This window comes from Phocoena phocoena, chromosome 4 (assembly GCF_963924675.1).
Source record: "Phocoena phocoena chromosome 4, mPhoPho1.1, whole genome shotgun sequence".
Classification (NCBI taxonomy): Eukaryota; Metazoa; Chordata; class Mammalia; order Artiodactyla; family Phocoenidae; genus Phocoena; species Phocoena phocoena.
In genome coordinates this window covers 21,217,907-21,239,211 of record NC_089222.1, presented here as the reverse complement: position 1 = coordinate 21,239,211, position 21,305 = coordinate 21,217,907, and the positions used below count along the sequence as shown (strand labels likewise).

The 21,305-nt window shown below is 41.4% G+C and overlaps 1 protein-coding gene across 2 annotated transcripts; it reads right to left on the bottom strand.

Moving 5' to 3' along the window:
* Positions 1-2,404: 2,404 nt before the first annotated feature.
* Positions 2,405-19,819, bottom strand: FAIM (Fas apoptotic inhibitory molecule). Of its 2 annotated transcripts, none has more exons than XM_065876394.1 (5): positions 19,763-19,819; positions 13,949-14,081; positions 13,431-13,659; positions 6,505-6,554; positions 2,405-2,848 (listed from the first exon to the last, which is right to left on the bottom strand). In XM_065876394.1, exons 2-5 carry the CDS (start codon positions 14,057-14,059, stop codon positions 2,699-2,701), a joined length of 540 nt encoding a protein of 179 aa, XP_065732466.1. In that variant the 5' UTR covers positions 14,060-14,081; positions 19,763-19,819; the 3' UTR covers positions 2,405-2,698. The 2 variants fall into 2 exon arrangements, with proteins under 2 accessions (XP_065732466.1, XP_065732465.1); XM_065876393.1 differs by lacking the exon at positions 19,763-19,819 and adding an exon at positions 15,429-15,481.
* Positions 19,820-21,305: the final 1,486 nt, after the last annotated feature.

Genomic DNA, 21,305 nt, shown 5'->3' with positions numbered 1-21,305 from the left:
AAATCAATATTGAATGGAAAAACAAGTTGCAGGAAGGATTCATAGAATATAACATTTAAAATTTTAAGTAATACTGTATTTTTTTAGGGATATATACCTACACAGTTAATACAGACTTGCATGGGAATGGTAAACATCAAGTTCACGATAGTGATTACTTTGGCAAGGGAGGGGTATGGGAATAGCAAGGGTATATGGCTCTTCAGTTGTATTTTAATGCCTTACTTATTAAACTGGATGATAGGTAAACCCAGTTAAATAATACAAGTGTTTGTTTTATTATTTTCTATTTTTTCTACATTTAAAATATCTCATTAAGCAAAACAACAAAACAAATAGCCTTATTTTTTAGGTTGGAGAAACAGAGGCTCAAGAACTTAACCTTTGGTGCCGAACTTCAAACCCAGGCTGTACACCTTCCTCGTGACCCTGCTGGGTTTTTTGTTTGTTTGTTTGGCTGCACCGCAAGGCTTGTGGGATCTTAATTCCCTGACCAGGGATTGAACCTGGGCCCTTGGCAGTGAAAGCGCTGAGTCTTAACCACTGGACTGCCAGGGAATTCCCCCAAGCTGCTTTAAATTAACAAAAGAAAAAACATGGGTTCACCAAGTCAAAGGCAAACTACATTCTCAAGGTTTGGTCTCCAAAAGACTGAATCAAACTGTATCCCCATGTGTTTGCTGAGGAACATAATAACACACTGCAAAGTACAGCTCTGACTGCTGATAGCTAGAGTTCAAAACAAAGTGCCTAAAAATAATTGCTTTGCTTTTGGACATGGCACAAAACATTTTTTGTACCAGATAAAATATGGCCATTAAAAGTCGCCCTTTAGGGGCTTCCCTGGTGGTGCAGCGGTTAAGAATCCGCCTGCCAATGCAGGAGACATGGGTTCGAGCCCTGGTCCGGGAAGATCCCACATGCCGCGGAGCAACTAAGCCCGTGCGCCACAACTACTGAGCCTGTGCTCTAGAGCCCACGAGCCACAACTGAGCCTGTATGCCGCAACTGCTGAAGACCGCACGCCTAGAGCCCATGCTCCACAATGAGAAGCCACTGCGATGAGAAGCCCGCGCACTGCAACGAAGACCCAACACAGCCATTAAATAAATAAATAAATAAATAAATAACGTCCTTTATTCAAGGGAAATGAAAACGACCACACCCAAACACTTGAAAGCAAACCCCCAAATGAGTTTAAGCCTCAGAAGAGTCCCTCTTAGTTCATTCATGTCCTAATCTTCCAGTGGCAGTGAAGGAAGGCTGGGGGGTGGCATGGGGAGAGCAGGGGGATGATTTCTATACATGTGGTATGCTAACCTTCCAGTCGTAAGACTTCAACTAAATGTCAGAGTAGGTAACTCACAGGCTAATTTTAATATGCTCTGCTACCACACATGTTGCCTGCCAGGGCCCTGCTTGTCTGAGCCACGTTCCCTCGCTGCTGTCCTGCCCCTCAGTTCCTCGTGCCTCATGTTAGAGCGTGGCTGTGCCTCTGTTCTGCCCCAAATCTTAGAAATACGTGAGCGGCAGGAAGAAGGTAGTACAGCACGTGGGTTTTAGCGTCAGAAAAACCTGGGTCTAAATCCTGCCTGTTCCAGTACAGAACAGCTCACTAAGCTTGAGACGATGTCTCCAGGCCAGTGCTGTCCAGTCAGACTTGGTATGATGGTGGAAATGCTCTGTATCTGCACTGTCCAGTGTGGTGGCTGCTAGCTCGTGTGACTGCTGAGGACCCGACATGTGGCTGGTGTGGTAGAGGAATTTTTAATTGTTTCATTTTAGTTAATTTAACTTAAATAGCTACATGACTAATGGCTACCCTAGTGGACAGAGCAAGTCTAGAAAATGGAGAATTCTCCCTCTTATGGAGGATCCCCATGTGATAATGGACATGAAATATCCCGATAAAAGGCTCTACTATTAAACCATGTCCTGCTCTAAAAGACCTTCAGAAACGAGTACTGACACAATCTGGACCACTTCCCATACTGAGGCGGCATCTCTGTGAATCTGCCTGGGTGGGTGTGCTTCAGTCACAAAGCGCTAACACTGGTGCTAGCTACCTCCACACAGGTGTGCAACTCTTTCTAAACACTGCCTGGCAATGCAACTAATGCTGTCTGGTGTAAAGAAGTTTGCTTCTTCCTTTTTTTTTTGTCCTGATCATGCTGATTAAACAACTGGATTTTCAGAAACCTATTTTTTTTTTCAGAAACCTATTTTTAATTAAGTTCTTACGTGACACTCTTTGACATCTCCTTAACATTGTTTCCAGATAGAAAATGTTTCAGTTAAACTAATAATATCATTGTATACCAACTGCTTTAAACTAGACAATCTATCTACACAGGTTAAAAATATACAAAGACATCCATTTTAAGAAACAAATCAAGCAGCACCAATTTCATTTTATAGCATTTATTATAGTAAAAGTTGCTCTTGTAAAACACTAGTGATTTTTGGTCCGTATCTTATTTTCCATTTGATGTTAAAACATTTTACATTATTTACAAAATAAATTGCAATATTTATGATACATTTTTTTTTCTTGACCTTTGGAACATTACAGTTTCAGGTAACTAAAAAATAAAAACATGGCGACTAGATGTACTGAAAAGTACATACTGAACGTATTTAATAACCACAGTAATTTAAAAGTCCTGATCTTTACTTCTTAAGATTCATTAACATGAAGTCATTCAGGAATCTCTGGGATTTCTCTATTATCCACAATGAGAGTATGAATAATCCCTTCTTTCCGCTTCCCACTACTGACAGCCTTTATGTAACAGTCATGGTTCCCAATACTGAAGTGAGTTTCAGTCCCGTCATCTACAAACTCACCCTGGGCAAACAAAAGAAGGAGGAATTAGTGTTCCGGAAACATTTATCTTTGTCTAGAGCATTAACATCACCCAAAAAGGGAGGTATAATGAAGTACATATTAGTTCAATGTTAAACTTTGCAAGATTAAAGTTAGAAGCTTGTATTTAGATGCTTTTACGTCTCTTTTATGAAGGTTTCTTATTTGTACCCCCTACAATCTTTAAGAATCTTAAGTTTCAGAGAAAAAAAAAAGTGTACCTAATGGCTATGTGTCTATAACATATACTATGTAGACAATGTAGACCATTTTCAAAAGTAAAAATAATAAACCTGATAGCAAACATTTATTAGTGATTTATTCTATACAAAGAATGGTTTACATGCATTATTTTATCGCATCCTCACAATAACCTGATTGGAGTACGATTACTATCCACATTTGATATGTGAGGAAACTGAGGCACAGAGGGGTTAAATTACCTGGTGAAGGCCCCAGTCAGTAAGGGATGGAGTGTTCTTAACCACTCTGAACATCTGATTCCCCAGTGTATAAGGTGGCTTACAATAAATACATAAAAAATAACATAAAACCAAACACTACTGAGTCTAGACTTGCTCTGTCCAGTACAGTAGCCACTGGCCACATGTGGCAACTGAGCATGTAATGAGGTGGGTCTAAAATGAGATACTCTGTTAAGGGTAAAATATACACTGGATTTGGAAGACTTAGTATGAAACAAAGAATGTAAAATGACTCAGTAGAAACTTTTTATATTTATTACATGTTAAATGATAATATTTTTGATATACTGATTTAAGTCAAATTTTTATTAAGATGAACTTCACTGTAAAAATTCTGAAATCTGGCTACTAGAAAAGTTATATATGAAGCTCATATCTGTGGCTCATATTTCTTTTTTTTTTTTTTTTTTAAAGTTAAGACTTTATTTATTTTTGGCTGTGTTGGGTCTTCGTTGCTTCGTGTGGGCTTTCTCTAGTTGTGAGCAGTGGCTACCCTTCGTTGCAGTGCGCGGGCTTCTCATTGCCGTGGCTTCTCATTGTGGAGCATGGGCTCTAGGAGCACGGGCTTCAGTAGTTGTGGCTCGCAGGCTCTAAGAGCGCAGGCTCGGTAGTTGTGGCACACGGGTTTAGTTGCTCCGTGGCATGTGGGATCTTCCCAGACCAGGGCTCAAACCCGTGTCTCCCGCATTGGCAGGCGGATTCTCAACCACTGCGCCACCAGGGAAGCCCCTGTGGCTCATATTTCTATTGAAGAGCACTGATCTAGAGTAAAAAGACAGGGGCCAAGTGGTACGGAGAAGGAAGGAAGAACAGGAGGCTTAGAGGATAAAAGTGAATTATGCAAGGAAGCACCATCAGACTCACAACTTGGCTATGAGCTTCCTGGCAGCCAAAGCAGACAGAGCAAGGCCCCGTAGCTAACATTATCTAACCAAAGAAAGCACAGGAGGCATCAGAGAGGGAAGCTTTTTCTTCGCTCTGGGAAGAATCTGGCCAACACGGAGGTGTACTGACCACAAGGACTGGGGGTGCTGGCCCTGGAGTCTAGTGTGTTCTTTTTACCCCTTTTCACATTGAGCTTTGAAAAAATCCCTCAGGTCATACTTCTGTAAAAATCAATTTAGAGGGCAGAGGAAGGGTTGAATAATACAATCCTTGTCAGTAGCTTCTTGGTAATTTGACAGATACATGGTCTTGGTCACGATGCTTTGAGATGAAAAGGAAATGGAGAAAATAAGCTGTAACTCACAGGCAGCAAGAGCTGGTGTGCATAGTGCTGGGGAAGACTGCCCAGCAAACTAGGTCGTAGTTACAATGAGGAGGCAACTGGGGGAGACAGAGCTATTGTCCAAACACTTGTGCTTTCCTGTCAATTACTGAGGAACAAAGACATTGTGGATGGACATTATTTTCAACTCCCTACTTATTTACAACCACATTCTTAAGTCTCTCCTTACATTTGCACTGGAGAATTCCTGGAGGGTGGAAGGAATGTGATCCCAAACTGCAGACTCTCCATCTAGGGAATTCCAGGGTAGGAAAGAGAGAATAGGAAGGACTAGTAGATGTGGCATCGGGCACACAGTAGGCATGGAAACTTAAGCTGGTCCAAAAGGAGACATAAAATACTGAAGAGCTCTCCAAGCCTCTCTGCATAAAAGTCTCGATGGGTAGGTTTAACCCAGAGGGTGGATCAAACTCTGGAGGATCAATTTTGAGTGAGCCCTGGTTACATTTCCCTTCAAGAATTAAAACTAGGATTAATAAAGAGAAAAGCATTAATCGTTGTAACCTTTGATTTCTGGCTTGGGCACTTCCTTAGAAGCAGATTGGCTATAAGACCCAGCTAGTCTGCTGAATACATTCATCCCAGACCTTCCCTCCAAGCACATCTCCTCACCTTCCCAGACCTTACAACAGAGAAGGGAGATAACAGCAGCAACCACAACTTGCAACTAGCTAAACTGTGCCAGGGGAAGAGAGCTTCTCACGATCTCTAGCCCTGGTGTTCACGTCTGAAGCCATGAAAGGGGACACCAGGGCTGGTATACCACCTGCTTGCCAGCTGACCCCAGAACACATGGGAATTTCCACCCAAAGATTTCAGCTCCTGCTTCCACACTCCCAGCTGTCCAGGACCACCTCCTCTGCTTCACTTCCTCCCCTGCTGTACATACCACTATTATTTCCTTCCCACTTGAGATGCACTCCTATATTCATCCCACCACAGCCCTAACAGTGCAAGCAGCAAAAGCCCAACACACTGGGGTTTGGATGGGGACTTCATTGTGCTCGGCTTCAATGGGTGGGGTAGCCTCTTAGCACTGCTACTCTACAAATTCCACTTGTCTTCTGGGGTTCGTGACAGTGCCCTTTCCTACCTGCCTTCGTGTCACCTGACATTGTGTGCATCGTTTCTTTTTCACAGTCTTTGCTTTTAGAAAAGTACTATCTGCTTTTTGAGTGTATGGTGTAAAGCCTTCCTATTCAGAGTGTGACCTGTGGACCAGCAGCTCTGGCAACAACTGAGGACGTGTTAGAATATGCACTTTAACAAGATCCCAACTGATTCTATGCATGCAAGTTTGAGAAGCAGTGGTATAAAGCAACTCTTTAACCTGGATAAACACAGGAGGACTCAACCTTTGGGGAGGACTTTTCTTTCTTTCTTTTTTTTTTTTACAAACCCTTTTGTCGAGGACTTTCAATAAGTTTGCAGCAAGGGAGCTGCTCTGCTAGGTACGAAACCCAGACCCGAAAGGAGATCATCTTTGAATGGTTTAGCACCAGGGTCCTCATGAAACGGGCGTGATGGGCGAGGGGGCGCCACCTTTCTAGCCGCGCGCCCGTGTCCCAGGACGAAGGACTCTCCGCACCGGACCCCGGTCCCGACGTGCAGCAGGTTAGAGGCTGGTCCAGGAGAGGAAAGGTAGGGTATGAGCTTGGTGCCACACATAAGTTGTTACCAAACTCTCACTGCCCCAGGCACTGCCCAGGAAAGTTCTTCAGATTTTGGAGTCAGTATTACTTCATCTCTTTTTTGTTTTTAACCAAGAGGACCTTCATTACTTATAAAATCTCCAGTTAGGAAACACAGCAACATTTCAATGGTCACTCACACACATGGTGAGAGTAATCAAAAGGTCAACTTACTGCTGTCTCCATTTTTTTACCATTGCACCATACATCCATAGTGTCTTTTTCTGTAAAAGTAACAGATGAAAAAAAAATTATAATCTGTGATTTAAAGTTAACACTTTATGATTTTAAGGAGAGTCTGTTACACTGGATTTTGAAAACTCCATTAATTCCATTCATGGCTTTGAAATTCTTCCAAATTTGAAGAAACTGTGTTTATCTTTTGTTCGCAGACGAAATAAAAATGAAAGCAATCTTTTAAGAAAAAATCATGATCCCAATACAAATTAATGAAGACTTGTTAAAGAAAATCTTTAAAGGAGGATGCAGACAAATGAATGCGAAGAGGGACCTTTCCACACAGAGTATCTTTTTTTTCATATCATCTGAAATGTTTTAATAAAATTTTAAGGTCTGGTTGTGAATCAAAGAAGGGTTTACACACTCCCAGGATTACAATATATACAAATATATTGTAATATATTACAATATATTTAGGATACCAATATATTTTAGCAAATTAAAGAGTGCTTTTGGCCTTTAAAAAACATACGTACTTTAAGTAATGCAATATTTGACCTTATCCCTTTTTTATTTTTTGGATTATAGCAAGTATTGCTTTTCTTTTTTTTTATTGGAGTATAGTTGATTTACAATGTTGTGTTAGTTTCAGGTGTACAGCACAGTGATTCATTTACACACACACACACTTTTTCAGATTCTTTTCCCTTATAGGTTATTACAGAATATCGAGTAGAGTTCCCTGTGCTATTCAGTAGGACCTTGTCATTTATCTATTTCATATATAGTAGTGTGTATTTGCTAATCCCAGACTCCTAATTTATCCCTCCTAGAATGTCCTTTAACATCAGTGACTAGATGATTCCTCCTGCCTCTCACTAACCCGACTGGATGATGGCACAAAGAGACTGCCAAAAAAGGCTACCTTGCTGTTCATACAGGATAGATAGCAATTTAGCCTTAAATTTCATACTGGATAGCACAATAATCTCTATTCATTTTGTTATGGTTTCACTTTGAGGAAAATTACTGGATCATAAGAAAAAAATATAGGCATAGTACTTGACAGACTGTTCAGATCACAGTGCTGACATGATAGAGCAAAATGCTGCCACGATACACTTGGGCATTAGCTAAGCGGCCGCAGCTCACTCCAGGGAGGTGTGTACATGTGTGCGCGTGTCACAAACGCATATGCATTTTGGGGAAGGATCCCTAGAGCCACTTGTGAATGTCAATGTCCCAGGGAGTGGCAGGTGGGAGGACTGCACTCATTAAGCAGCCAGAAGACGAGCTTTGGGTGTTATAACGAAGACTAGAGAGAAGCGGGACCTGTGTGTGCATACGGAGCCCAGGGGTCAAAACCTGCCTGGGCCCCAATGTTCACTGCAGCACTATTTACAATTGCCAGGTCATGGAAGCAATGGATAAAGAAGATGTGGTGCATATATACAATGGAATATTACTCAGCCATAAAAAGGAATGAAATTGGGTCATTTGAAGAGACATGGATGAACTGTCATACAGAGTGAAGTAAGTCAGAAAGAGAAAAACAAGTATCGTATTTTAATGCATATATGTGGAATCTAGAAAAATGGTACAGATGAACTGGTTTGCAAGACAGAAATAGAGACACAGATGTAGAGAACAAACTTATGGCCATCAAGGGGAGAAAGGAGGGGTGGTGGTGGGATGAATTGGGAGATTGGGATTGACACATATACACTAATATGTATAAAATAGATAACTAATAAGAACCTGCTGTATAAAAAATTAATTAAATTTAAAAATTCAATTCAAAAAAAAAATTACATGCTTTCTTCTGGTAATTGTTTGCATTTAAATTTCAAATCATTAAAAAGTACTATTCACGGGCTTCCCTGGTGGCGCAGTGGTTGAGAATCTGACTCCTAATGCAGGGGACATGGGTTCGAGCCCTGGTCTGGGAGGATCCCACATGCTGCAGAGCAACTAGGCCCATGAGCCACAACTACTGAGCCTGCGCATCTGGAGCCTGTGCTCTGCAACAAGAGAGGCCGCGATAGTGAGAGGCCCGCACACCGCCATGAAGAGTGGCCCCCGCTTGCCACAACTAGAGAACGCTCTCGCACAGAAACGAAGACCCAACACAGCAAAAACAATAAATTAATAAACTCCTACCCCCAACATCTTCTTAAAAAGAAAAAAAAGGTACTATTCATATTTAAAAAAAAAAAAAAAAAACCAAACCCGCCTGGGTGTCAAGGCTGGATGCCTTGACACTGACAAGCCGTCTACTCCAGGAACACGGTCTCTTCTCCCTGCACCTCGAGATGTGAGCCTCACTTAGAGAGTGGAGAAAGGACTTTGAACTGGGCTAGAAGGAAAGAGAAGAGCAGAGGGGCCCAGGAGGTATGGGAGGGGAAGCCCAATGGCAGCCTGAGTGGGGAGCATCTACGGCCACAGTTGTGGGGAAAACCAGCTCAGCCACCTGGATCAGAGCACAGGGTGCTCAAATAAACCATGACGGTGGTGACAATCGGAATTTTATTTAGTGGGCCAACTGAATGTGTACATGTACTCAGATTTTCTATAATAGCTGTTATTAACATGCCTCTGAAGAACATTGCTAATCCAGAAGCCATAAAAGAAAAGGGGTAAGTAAATCTGACTACATGAAAGTAAAAAAGATTTCTGCATGATTAAAAAAACACATGCATACGTATAAGCAAAGTCATATAATAAATGACAGACTGGGAAAAATACTTGAAGCTCACAATACAAAGAGCTAATTTTAGTAATAGAAGGACTCCTAGCAATCAAGGAGAGAAAGACCAACAACCCAAGAGAAAACAGGTCAAAGGACACGTACAGGCATTATCAGAAAAGAAACACAAAAGGACCTTAAACACATGAAAAGAGGCTCAACCTCACCCAATTCTGAAAGAGGCAAATAAAAAACATGCTGAAATACCATTTTTCACCTAAAAGTGAAGTAGCTGGTGAGCCACTACATTTCTAAACACAACACTGTAAAATTCTGGAATATAAAGATGAGCCCCCAAAAGCTTCCAGAAAGAAAAAACTAATGAGATTCAGACTGGCATAGAACTTCTCATTCAAAACAATGGAGAATAGAAGACAATGGAACAAGGCTTTCAAAATTTCTCAGGGGAAAAAAAAAACATTTTAAAGCTAGAACTCTGTACTCCACAAAAGTATCAACTTCGTATAAGGTTCATATAATATTTAGCTCCTAGACACCCTTTATTAGGAAATCACTTAAGGATATTTTCCAGTAAACAAAGGTAAAACTGGCAGCTGTGGGATTCAATAACTGATGGAACTAAAGCCAGGGTTCCATGAAAGCAAGCCCAGGACAGCCACTGGGCAGCAGGCCTGGGAAGCAACTATCTAGTTTTGAACAGGAAGTCAACAGACGCCCAAGAATACTGTCATTAAGCATGAGAAGTTTTCAAAGCAATAGATAATAGGAGTAAAAAATGCAAACAGACATTAGGAACATGAGCAAAGAAGATATATTTCCCTTTCCAACAAGAAAAGAGAAAAGCCACCAGAAGAGCCCAGAAAAACAAATGACTTAAAAAAAAAAAAAAAAAAAACAAGGTCCAATTGTGAAGTAAACAAAAAATGAGGTATAATTTTGAGAAACTGGTAGATTATAGAACAGAAAACTCACTTGACCTTGACACTGAAAACAACTTCCTTTGAGTGGCACAGGGGGTGTGACAATAATATAGAGAAAGAATGTAACCATGGCCCACTCCAAAAATATTTACAAAATCACAATAATATAAATGTTATTTATTGATTTTTAATTTTAGAATCAACCTATAGAAAAAACACAGGAGAACACAGTTATGGCTACAGAACAGAATAAAAATATTAACTACTCTGATGATGTCAAAGAAAAGGTAGAGAAGACAGAAGTTGAAGGTGGTAAAGGTGGGAGAGGAGCAGCGGGGGAAGTATATGTTCACAGCCTCATCTTACTCAACAGGGGATGAAGTAAATTTGAAAGCTGATGATGAAGATGGTGGTAGTGGTAGCAGAGGCATGAGTTTTTTACAGTCTCCAAATTTCCCCTGCTAAAACAGACAGGGCAACAGAACAGAACCAAAGACCCGATGGACAGTATCTACACCACAAACTCTACAGTACCAATAGGTGGGGGAACCACCGGCAACTCCAAGACCGTAGCTGTAGTATCAGCAACCATGCAGAAGGAAGCAGAGGGAAGCAGCAGAGCCTCTGGTGGACCTAAGAATCCCCAGACAGCAGTCCCGGTTCTAACTGGAGCATTCGGAGTGGGGATGTGTGAAGAGCAGCTGAACTATAAGGGGTTTTACATCCTGACAGTGGATGGGGTGTGGGAGCAGCGGGAGGGGTCTGAAAGGGCTACAGCAGTCTGGGCCCCAGGAACCCTCAAACCAAGCCGCCGAAGCTCCCTTCCAGTACAAACCCCACACAGAGGTGGGAAGACAATCCAAACTGAGCACCCAGGGAAATGAGAGTAAAAGAGAAAATCTAGAAAAAACAGGGTAAGGAAACAGCAGCCATCTCAGAAAATGTGCCCCAATGATTAACATCATCCAAAAATGACAGAAAAGGGAACTCAAGAACCTGAAGTTTAAAAAGCTACACAAAACCACACTCCCTTCTATAAATTCAGAAAAACTAAGATCATATAAGAATTATCAAAGAGAGGTACTGAGCTCTAGATCCACACAAAATTCTAAGAAAAAAGAACAGACTGCCATCATTATAGATAATAGAAGTATCAGAAAGACATGCTTACATGAAAGGTAAAGCTGTAAAATACTATTTCAAAACGAGCTGAAAGAAATTAAGAAAATCATACAAGATATGAAAGTGACTAAACAATGATTAGAGAAACTGAGAAATGAAGTATAGAACTCAGTAAAAATTAGAAATAAAAATAATTTCATAAATGAGGACTCAACTAAAAGGAACACAAAACAAACATAATAAATAATTCCTTAATAGAAACAGAAAATGAAGAGGAGGAAAATTTTTTAAATCAAAAGAAATAAAGATGACAGTACAAGTCACAGGCTGGAAGAAAATAACTGTAAAACGTATCCGATAAAGAACGTGTATCTAAATATCTTTGTTACATTTTTAGAATTATTGACTGACAAGAAGTATTTAAATGGCAACCTAGACATAGTCTTTTAAATATAACTGAAGCCAAAATGGTTGAAAAAATTAATCTGCTTTTTTCTCATGATACGTAAATCTCATAAGGCACTAAAGTTATGGTTCCAACTTTTTTTAACTCGTTATCTAAAATATACTAAGAACTCTTAAAACTCAACAGTAGGAAAACAAACCACATCAATATTTCTTTTTTTAAACCCAAGTTTATAATCCTTGAATCCATCACTATAAAATCTGGCTCTCATGGGCAAAAGCTCTATAGAAACAGCTCCCCAAAGAAGATACACAGATGGCAAATAAGCATATGAAAAGATGCTCAACACCACATATTATTAGGGACTTGCAAGTTAAAAGTGAGATATCACTACACACTTATTAGAATGACCAAAATCCAAAACACTGGCAACACTGCTGGCAAAGATGTGTAGTAACAGGAACTCTCACTCATTGCTGGGAGGAACACAAAATGGTACAGCCATTTTGGAAGACAATTCGGTGGTTTCCTATCCTCTTCAAGAAAAATTGACCCAATTTCTTTAATAAATAAACCATACACGAGTTTTTGGTTTCCTTTTTTTCCAACTATGTGCATTTATTACCTGATAAACATTTTTCATTCTTAAAAAAAAATTTTAAGGTATTTTCTAGCATTCAACTAGACTATACACTTTTTTTTTTTAAATAAATTTATTTATTTTTGGCTGTGTTGGGTCTTCGTTGCTGCATGTGGGCTTTCTCTAGCTGCGGCGAGCAGGGGCTACTCTTTGTTGCAGTGCACGGGCTTCTCATTGTGGTGGCTTCTCTTGTTGAGGGGCACGGGCTCTAAGTGCAAGGGCTTCAGTAGTTGTGGCACGTGGGCTCAGTAGTTGTGGCTCGCGGGCTCTAGAGCACAGGCTCAGTAGTTGTGGCACGTGGGCTTAGTTGCTCCGTGGCATGTGGGATCTTCCCAGACCAGGGCTCAAACCCGTGTCCCCTGCCTTGGCAGGCGGATTCTTAACCACTGCACCACCAGGGAAGCCCTGGACTATATACTCTTAAAAGACACAGACAAAGTCTCTTCATTTATGGATCCTCAAGGCCTGGTACACAAACTGCCCTTTAAGAGGTTCTCAATATTACCTAATAAATGAATCAATGAATTAATGAGATGATCTACATAGTCTTAACTTAGTGATATGAGAAGCAGGAAATACTAAGAGTAACCAGAAGAGTGAAAAGGTAGTAAATATTTGTCTTGCAAGTTTTGTAGGCCCAAAAGAAACTGAGAACACAGATGGCAATCTGTAATAGCAGAACTTAGCTCAAAGAGCAATGGCTTACTTTTTATTTTTTAATCTACTTTATCTGGACTGATGATTTTGATCTGTTGCAGTCCTAAACCTATTGCTATCTAGAGAAAAATTCCCTTTTTACTGATGAATCTTTAATTTCCAACTGCCTTTAGACGTAGTTTTAAAGAGAAATATCAAATAATAACAAATGTCTATATCAATATTTCTTTTCTTAAACCCAAGTTTATAATCCTCGAATCCATCACTATAAAATCTGGCTCTCATATTTTCCATCTAAATCAGTCGATTTAATGAATACTTCATTTCCACAGGACACGTGAGAAATATAACTGCACTTAACATTCTCTCCTATTCAAAGCTCCCATAAAAGGTCTGGACAGTTAGAGGAACTAATTAAATGGCCACCATAAAAAGCCAACAAATTCTGCAGAAACGGCTCTCACTTACCCAGCACAACTCTAAAGTCCTCACCATCCAAATGTAATACCCAAGTATTGGTGGTTTTTGATCTGTTCTCCATATACTTCTTGAGACTTTTCCCATTAATTTCCAGAGTATATTCATAAGCGAAACCACTGACAGCATCTATATTTATGGTTGCTTTCATCTTTGAAGCTCCAACACAGAAGGTTTCTTTGCCCACTAATTTGAACATCCATTCTTTTCTTATCTCTTCCTAAGTAATAAAATATAAAAGTTGAAAACACATAAATGGAAGAAAATTTAATATTTTCACGATACAAAGGTTTTAGAAAATAAAGTCATTTTAAGTTTAAATATTAGATGTTATAGTCTATGAATTGCACAACTATTATTAGTTTACTTTGTATGGCAAAATGATACAGGCCAATATATAAAGATAACCACTGTAAGAGAAAAGCCTTGCATTCACATATGAAGAATCTACATTAGCAAAATCAAGCTTCCCTGTACACCATATTTTACGAAGTAACAGTTTTTCCTACCTTCCCATCTACATATACCACTCGTTTGCCTGATGTGGTCCCATGTTCGAATTCAATCTTATGGACTCCATCACTTAAAGCAACATCCCAAACAGCTACGAGATCTGTCATTTTTTCCAGGCTGTAAGGAGGGCTAAGGGAATAAAATTAAGCAATTATAATAGGCCAAAACAGTAACAGAATAACCAATTAATCCTTCCAAGGTGAAAATATCAGATTTCAAAAAGCCCTGAAATTATAAAATATTAAAGTGATATTAGCTAAGAAAGCCTACTTACAGTACATGTAACTATCTTCTCCCTCTTATGCATTCTTCTTTTAAGATGAAATTACTATATATGGGTATATAGTCAGATAATTCCAAAGTCACCTTAATATAATAGGATTAAGAATCAGTCAGTTTATCCACGACAGTATTCTAAGCTAGGCCACAGAATAATGCTTGGAAAGGTCAGTAAAAAGTTTCTACTTCTCCCTCCCGTCACTTAAAAAGCACAGTATTTAATTTTGGTTTTACTTTTTCAGATCCAATCACTCTAAAGCAAGAATTCTCAAAACATTTTATACTTAAACCAATAACTAGGGATTAATTTTAACAAAAAAGGTTCTAATTTATAATACTAAGACTGAGGAAAAAAGAAGTCGTGGAAGAAATGTTCTATAATAGATATAGAAATGTTATGGAAGATAGTAATCTTGTCATTATTATAGGAAATCTTATTAAAAATATAAAGGATTCTGTTTTGTCAAGTTTCTGGCACAATTTAATATAAAATATATATTATATGTGTGTCCTATGTGAATAACCTGTTATGTATAATGAATATGTAACATATAAGTACTATTTTGATACTGATATAGATCTTTAGCTTTGAGAGAAGTAACATTTATTACAGCAATAATGATCATAGCTAACAGTTATTTAGTACTTACTGTGTGTCAATCACTGTGCTAAGAGCTTTATATATATTAACTCAAAGAATCCTCACCATGAGGTGGGTACTATCATTATCTCTATTTATAGATGAGGAAACTGAGGCTCAGAGAGGCCAAGGGCTCGTTTAAGGTCACAATGACAGTAAGTGGCAGATGGGATGTAAACTTAGGACTCTGGCTCCAGAGTCTGTCTCTTAACTACATCCTACTCTTCATTCACTCTAATCTCCTTTGTAGGGTCTAAGTCAAAGACAGTAAATGGATTTTATATCATTTTGAAGTGACTGCCAAGAATTTTGTGCTGAGATGGATTTGGAGACCTTACATCCAGGTCCTATGGGAAAGGATGCCACATTAGTGCTGGTTACCTCCATGCCAGGTGTGTACCACCCTTGCTCAAAATCACAGAAAAGCAAAACTATGTGTTCTGCAATATTACAAAATGTGTCCTTTAAAAAGTAGCCTGGATAAATACCTCTCCTGAATGATTAAAACCTTCTTGAAATTTTCATAAGCTAGTTTTATTGCAATGCAAGACATTTACCTTTCGTCATCTTCAAAGATAGGACTGTCATCTCCAGATGCCATGGTTGGCAAAACAGTCTTTAATCCAATTAGCAGCCAGGAAAGAGAAAAGGAGAATTGCAGCAAAGAAAGACTGAGAGCAACAAAGACGACATCTGCAAAGAGTTTTTCTAACCCTGCAATCCATTTCTTAAATTGCACGCAGTTTCTGATGAAACGGCGTTTACATACAATAGAATTGCAGTATCTAATTTTCAGGGAAAGAAGTTAAATCACGCAAATTAGCCAATCATATTTTTACCTGTTATGGATTTATAATTTCCTAAAACCGGAGAATAAACTCTAGTTTATGCCACTGAACTACGGAAGCCAGGGAAGCCCCCTGAACTGTATATTTTAAAATGGCAAATTTTATGTCATATATATTTTATCACAACTTAAAAAATTAATACTGTAATATATAAAAAGCCCATTGAATTATACCCTTTAAATGGGTGAAATGTATGGTATATGTGTTAAGCTTGCAAGAAGCATCCAGGGATATGCCAGTTTGCTTCCTAAGAGCAAACGTAATTTGCCCACTTACTCAAGCCCACTTAATTTACTAGTGCCAATAATGAATCCATAAAAGTTACGTAGTTTGCTCAGGTCACTAGAAGAGCCCAAGCCAAAACTAAAGTCCAGAACTCCTGTGTAATTAACTAAACAGTATCTGGGCTGTAATGCTAAAATCAGAAGCACACATAATACACACATAGGAAACCCCCCACATTTTAATATTTGGGATTAACAGTTGTACCCCTGCCAAACCTACTGCAAAATAATTTTTTTTTTTTTTTTTTTTTTATGCGTTACGCGGGCCTCTCACTGTCGTGGCCTCTCCCGTTGCGGAGGACAGGCTCCGGACGCGCAGGCTCAGCGGCCATGGCTCACGGGCCCAGCCGCTCCGCGGCATGTGGGATCTTCCCAGACCGGGGCACGAACCCGTGTCCCCTGCATCGGCAGGCGGACTCTCAACCACTGCGCCACCAGGGAAGCCCCTGCAAAATAATTTCAACTATTTTTTGCTCCCAAGATCTACTCCAGTCTAGCCTTTTCTGTATAGATGTCCAAGGGTGCTCACTCCTTGTAAAAAACGGGAGATTGACAATCGTTTTGGTCTGGAAACAGCCAGAAGCCACAAATTGTTTTTTAAAAGATATTAAGGGCTTCCCTAGTGGCGCAGTGGTTAAGAATCCGCCTGCCAATGCAGGGGACACGGGTTCGAGCCCTGGTCCGGGAAGATCCCACATGCCGCGGAGCAACTAAGCCCGTACGCCACAACTACTGAGCCTGCGCTCTAAAGCCCGTGAGCCACAACTACTGAGCCCAAGTGCTGCAACTACTGAAGCCCGTGCTCCTAGAGCCCGTGCTCTGCAACAAGAGAAACCACCGCAATGAGAAGCCTGCGCACCGCAACGAAGAGTAGCCCCCGCTCCCCGCAACTAGAGAAAGCCCGCGCGCAGCAACGAAGACCCAACGTAGCCATAAATAAATTAATTAAAAAAATTTAAAGATATTAAAGACCTTAGCATCCATAAAAGCGATCCAACAGGCAAAGAAAAGCTAAGCATTTTGGAATGAAAGCTAAAGATTCAAAACACACTGTACCTAGAATAAATCCTTCTTTTTTTTAGCACCTTATATATTTGTGGATTTTTCTAGTCTTAAAAATATTTCTTAGGGGAACTTCCCTGGTGGTCCAGTGGTTAAGGCTTTGCCTTCCAATGCAGGGGGTGCGGGATCCATCCTTGATCGGGGAGCTAAGATCCTGCATGCCTCATGGCCAAAAAACCAAAACATGAAACAGAAGCAATACTGTAACAAATTCAATAAAGACTTCAAAAATGGTCCACATCAAAAAAAATCTTTAAAAAAAATTCTTAGGATATCTCCTATGAAAGCGGAGGGTATCCTGCAACTATCAAAGCAAAGAGAATACATAGCAATAGAGTAAGCCAACAGCATAATATAAACTTAAATAAGCATCCTTTGTAAATCAGAGTAGATTTTGGGATATCATTCAAAATTTGCTCTACAACTTTTAGAGACTCTAGAAAGTTCAGTAATTCAGCGAACTTGAAAGAACTGCCCAATTTTCCATTATAAGGAACTTCAAATATTATCACACTAACATAAGGCATGGTACCATATTAATTATAATTATATTTCATATAAAGTATAAAAGACAACACAGCAAATTAGAAAGGTTAGAAATCAAGATCACAGAAAAAAACTTTTTCCCTCAACTATCAACATTCACTTATACATTCAACATTTATTTATAGAGTATCAGTTTAAGGTGTTGAAGAAGTTTTGGAAATAGTGGTGACGGTTGCACAACATCATGAATGTACTTTATGCCACTGAACTGTACATTTTAAAATGGCAAATTTTATGTCATATATATTTTACCACAACTTAAAAAATTAATACTGTAATACACAAAAAACCCGTTGAATTATACCCTTTAAATGGGGGAATTGTATGCTATATTAATTATATCTCAACAAAACTGTTTTAAAAAAAACCCAGGGCTTCCCAGGTGGCGCAGTGGTTGAGAATCTGACTGCTAATGCAGGGGACAGGGGTTCGAGCCCTGGTCTGGGAAGATCCCACATGCCGCGGAGCAACTAGGCCCGTGAGCCACAACTACTGAGCCTGCGCGTCTGGAGTCTGTGCTTCGCAACAAGAGAGGCCGCGATACTGAAGAGGTCCGCGCACCGCGATGAAGAGGGGCCCCCGCTTGCTGCAACTAGAGAAAGCCCTCGCACAGAAATGAAGACCCAACACAGCCAAAAATAAATATAAAAATTAATAAATAAATAAAAGATTACTATATATAAAAAAAAAAATCCCAGGTGCCCTGCCAGTAGTGTTTCTTGGAATATGATTACACCTATAACCAAGAGATGATCACAGCTGTCCATGTCCCCGATTTCTACCTTACTCATATGAATAATGAGAAATATCTGTCTCACACAGATCTCTAAGCTACAAATTGGACTTAATAAACACATGTCATATTCTAAATTCATCCACCATACATACATTTAATTATCACGACCATGTGACCAAACTGGAAAATGATTATTACAAAGAAAAATCCCCTGTGTTTCAACACAAAGTTTTAAGGATGTAAATAAAAAGGATGGAGAAACAAATTCCATTTATTTTCACTGATAAGGGCAATGTCACTCACTCACTTGAAACTTTACATGTCTTCAAAGGAAGCTTTCTGAGTATCTGGTGACATACCCATCAGCATAATCCTTTAAAATCCCTTCCCTAGCAACCCAGCATCCATGTATCAGAGAGTATGACTTAAATATAAAACAGTTTCCACTGTTCATCTAACCCCAGCTTGAATTTTGCTTTAACTTAGGTTTAGTCGTATTGGAGACTGTAATGGTTTATCCAAGCTAAACCTAAGTCAGTTTTAAAAATTACTAAGGTACTCACAGTTCCTTTTCAGCAAAGCTCTAGGTAAGGCCAGCTACAAGGCAGGTCAAACTTAAAGAGGTGTTGACACCGTCCGGCGGATCCCTTGTGAAGCACTGGGATCTCCAGCAAAGTCTGTCAGAAAGCTCCCTAAGCCAGGTGTTCCCAAATGCGAGGCACAAAAACGGAAATAACTTTTCCGAGGTGCATTTTTGCAACGTATACTACAAGCCTTACGAGGGATTCTCTCTAAACAAATAATCGTGCTCAAAAAACCAGACGGAACAGTGCTCAACGAATTGCTTTTTGTAATAGCTAAGAACTGAAAACTACCTGTATGTTCACCATCAGAGAGATAATCCATTATGTAAATCACAGTCCTGTCACTCAGCGAGCGTCAAGCCCCGGCCAGGCGCGGTCAACCTGGCCCCAACACAGCCTAGTGCGGCCAATGAAAAGGATGGAGAAAAACATCGAAAGCCGCGCGCAGACGCGTGGGATGTGTTAGTAAGACAAAGAAGCCGAGCTGCGGCACTTTATGATCCAGGTTCAGCAAAACTGCAGCTCGCTCATGCTTGCAGGGAAAAGGGGACTGGAAGGAAATACACTTTAATGTTAACCCGAGTGTCTCCCGGGAGAGGGGGTTCGGCTCCTGCGCTTCCTTGCTTGTGCTTTTCTGCTCCACTTTTCCGACGGCGACAAGTATGAATTTATACTCGGGGAGAGGCCGGAGCCGCGGGTCGCGGGGTCTGGCCGGGTAGGGGGGCCCCGCCGCCCACCCCGGTCCCTGCCCCGCCCCGCCCCGCCCGCGGCCCGGCCGCCGGGAGACACCAGGAGCCCCCTCCCCGCCCCCCGTGCGGGCCCGGGCCTCACCGCAGGGTCGCCAGGCCGCGGAGACACCGCCCACCGCTCGGCGCGCCCGCCGCCGCCGCCGCCGCCGCCGCCCGGAGATGGCGGCCGCTAGCGCCGCGGCGGGGTCGCCTGGGGCTGCGGTCAAGGGCTCCCGGGGCGGCCGGGCCGCCCCACCTGAAGCGCGGGGCTCACCTGGGCGCTGTGGGCCGCGGCGGGGCTCTGGGCCCAGAGGCCGGTGGGTTCCGCCGACTCGGCCACTTAGGCCGCGTGGCCTCGTCCCGTCGCCGAGAACCAGACGCAGCCTCCGCGGAAGCGAGAGCTCGGCAGGCGCGAGTCCCGAGCGCGCCGACTCTCTGTCGCGCTTCAGGTCCCCAGGGGTGCCCCGCGCAGGCCGCCTTCCTCCTCCCCGCGCGGCGACCCAACCCCGCCCGCGACGACCCAACCCCGCCCGCTGCTCCCGCCGCCGGCTTTGCGTTCTCACCCCCTCCCTAGGCTCCTCGGTAAGAGCCAGCGGATAGCCGGCGCTGGTCGGACGCCGGGGAAAACCAGGTGGGCCAAACCCTACCTGCTCTGTAGCCGCGGGGCAGGTAAATCCGATCGTGGCATTCGCTCCTTGAAACCCTGTAAGGCTGCTGGCTATTTCTTTAAACATCAGACAGCATCACTGCAGGGAAGGAGGACCGTGGGTGAGTGGGCCATCTGAGAAGAGCAGTGAGTGGTCCCTGTGGAGAGTGGGTCCCAGCAACAAAATAGAGACATGTGAAGTGATTCTCCGGGGGTCCTGGGGCTCTGAAGATTTGGAGGTACAGGGACATCTAGGCCCCATTGTGTAATTTCTTCCTGCAGCTTGATGTTAACGTTAAAAAGGATTGTTTCACCTCTGGGATTGGTAGTGAGGGTGCTGAGCAAGTATGTGAGAGAAGGGGAGTTGAGAAACAATAAAGAACAATCTATTGATTAGGTCAACCTCTCTGCAGAGTAGTAGACTGGATCTCAGAAAGCACTGATTTCTTGTTTGCCACCCTGTATTGAAAGCTCCCTGAAGACAAAGACTTTTCATATTTGTATTTTTTTCTGCACTAATGTCCTGAAAAGAGAGTTTTCAATAAATGATTGTTAAAAGAATGAATTAGGGGGCAAAGGTAAAAGGCCTCAGAGTGGTGATTTCCAGAGATGAGACAAGGCTAGCTAAAAATACCTCCCTAATTCCTTTCTCCCAATCCTTAGTTCTGAGAAACAGCTGTGAGTTGTTGGGCTAGGACCAGGAAACCCTGGTTGGGCAGCAGCTCTAAAGTATTGTTTAATGAAGAGTCATATTTTCTTGTAAAACTTTGGGAATCAGAATATCTTTTACAAGACCAATGATGTGTAATTCATCGAATGCCTGCTTTGTGCCTTGTGTATCATCGCCTGTAGTTCTCACAACAGTCCAGTGATTATACTTAAACCCATTTTGCAGAGAGACCCAAAGCCCTTCAGAAGTTGTGGAGCCAGGCCTGTGGGATTTGAAAAGTTCATATTAACAAGGCCTGTTATTAGAAAAGTATTAATTGCATGAACAGAA

Coding starts and splice junctions, on each gene's coding strand:
- FAIM (XM_065876393.1), bottom strand. CDS start 15,472: ATGGCATCTGGAGATGACAGTCCTATCTTTGAAGATGACGAAAG. Junction 14,082..15,428: donor ATCTTTGAAGATGACGAAAG/GTAAATGTCTTG, acceptor TTATTCCCTTAG/CCCTCCTTACAGCCTGGAAA. Junction 13,660..13,948: donor TGGTATATGTAGATGGGAAG/GTAGGAAAAACT, acceptor TTTATTACTTAG/GAAGAGATAAGAAAAGAATG.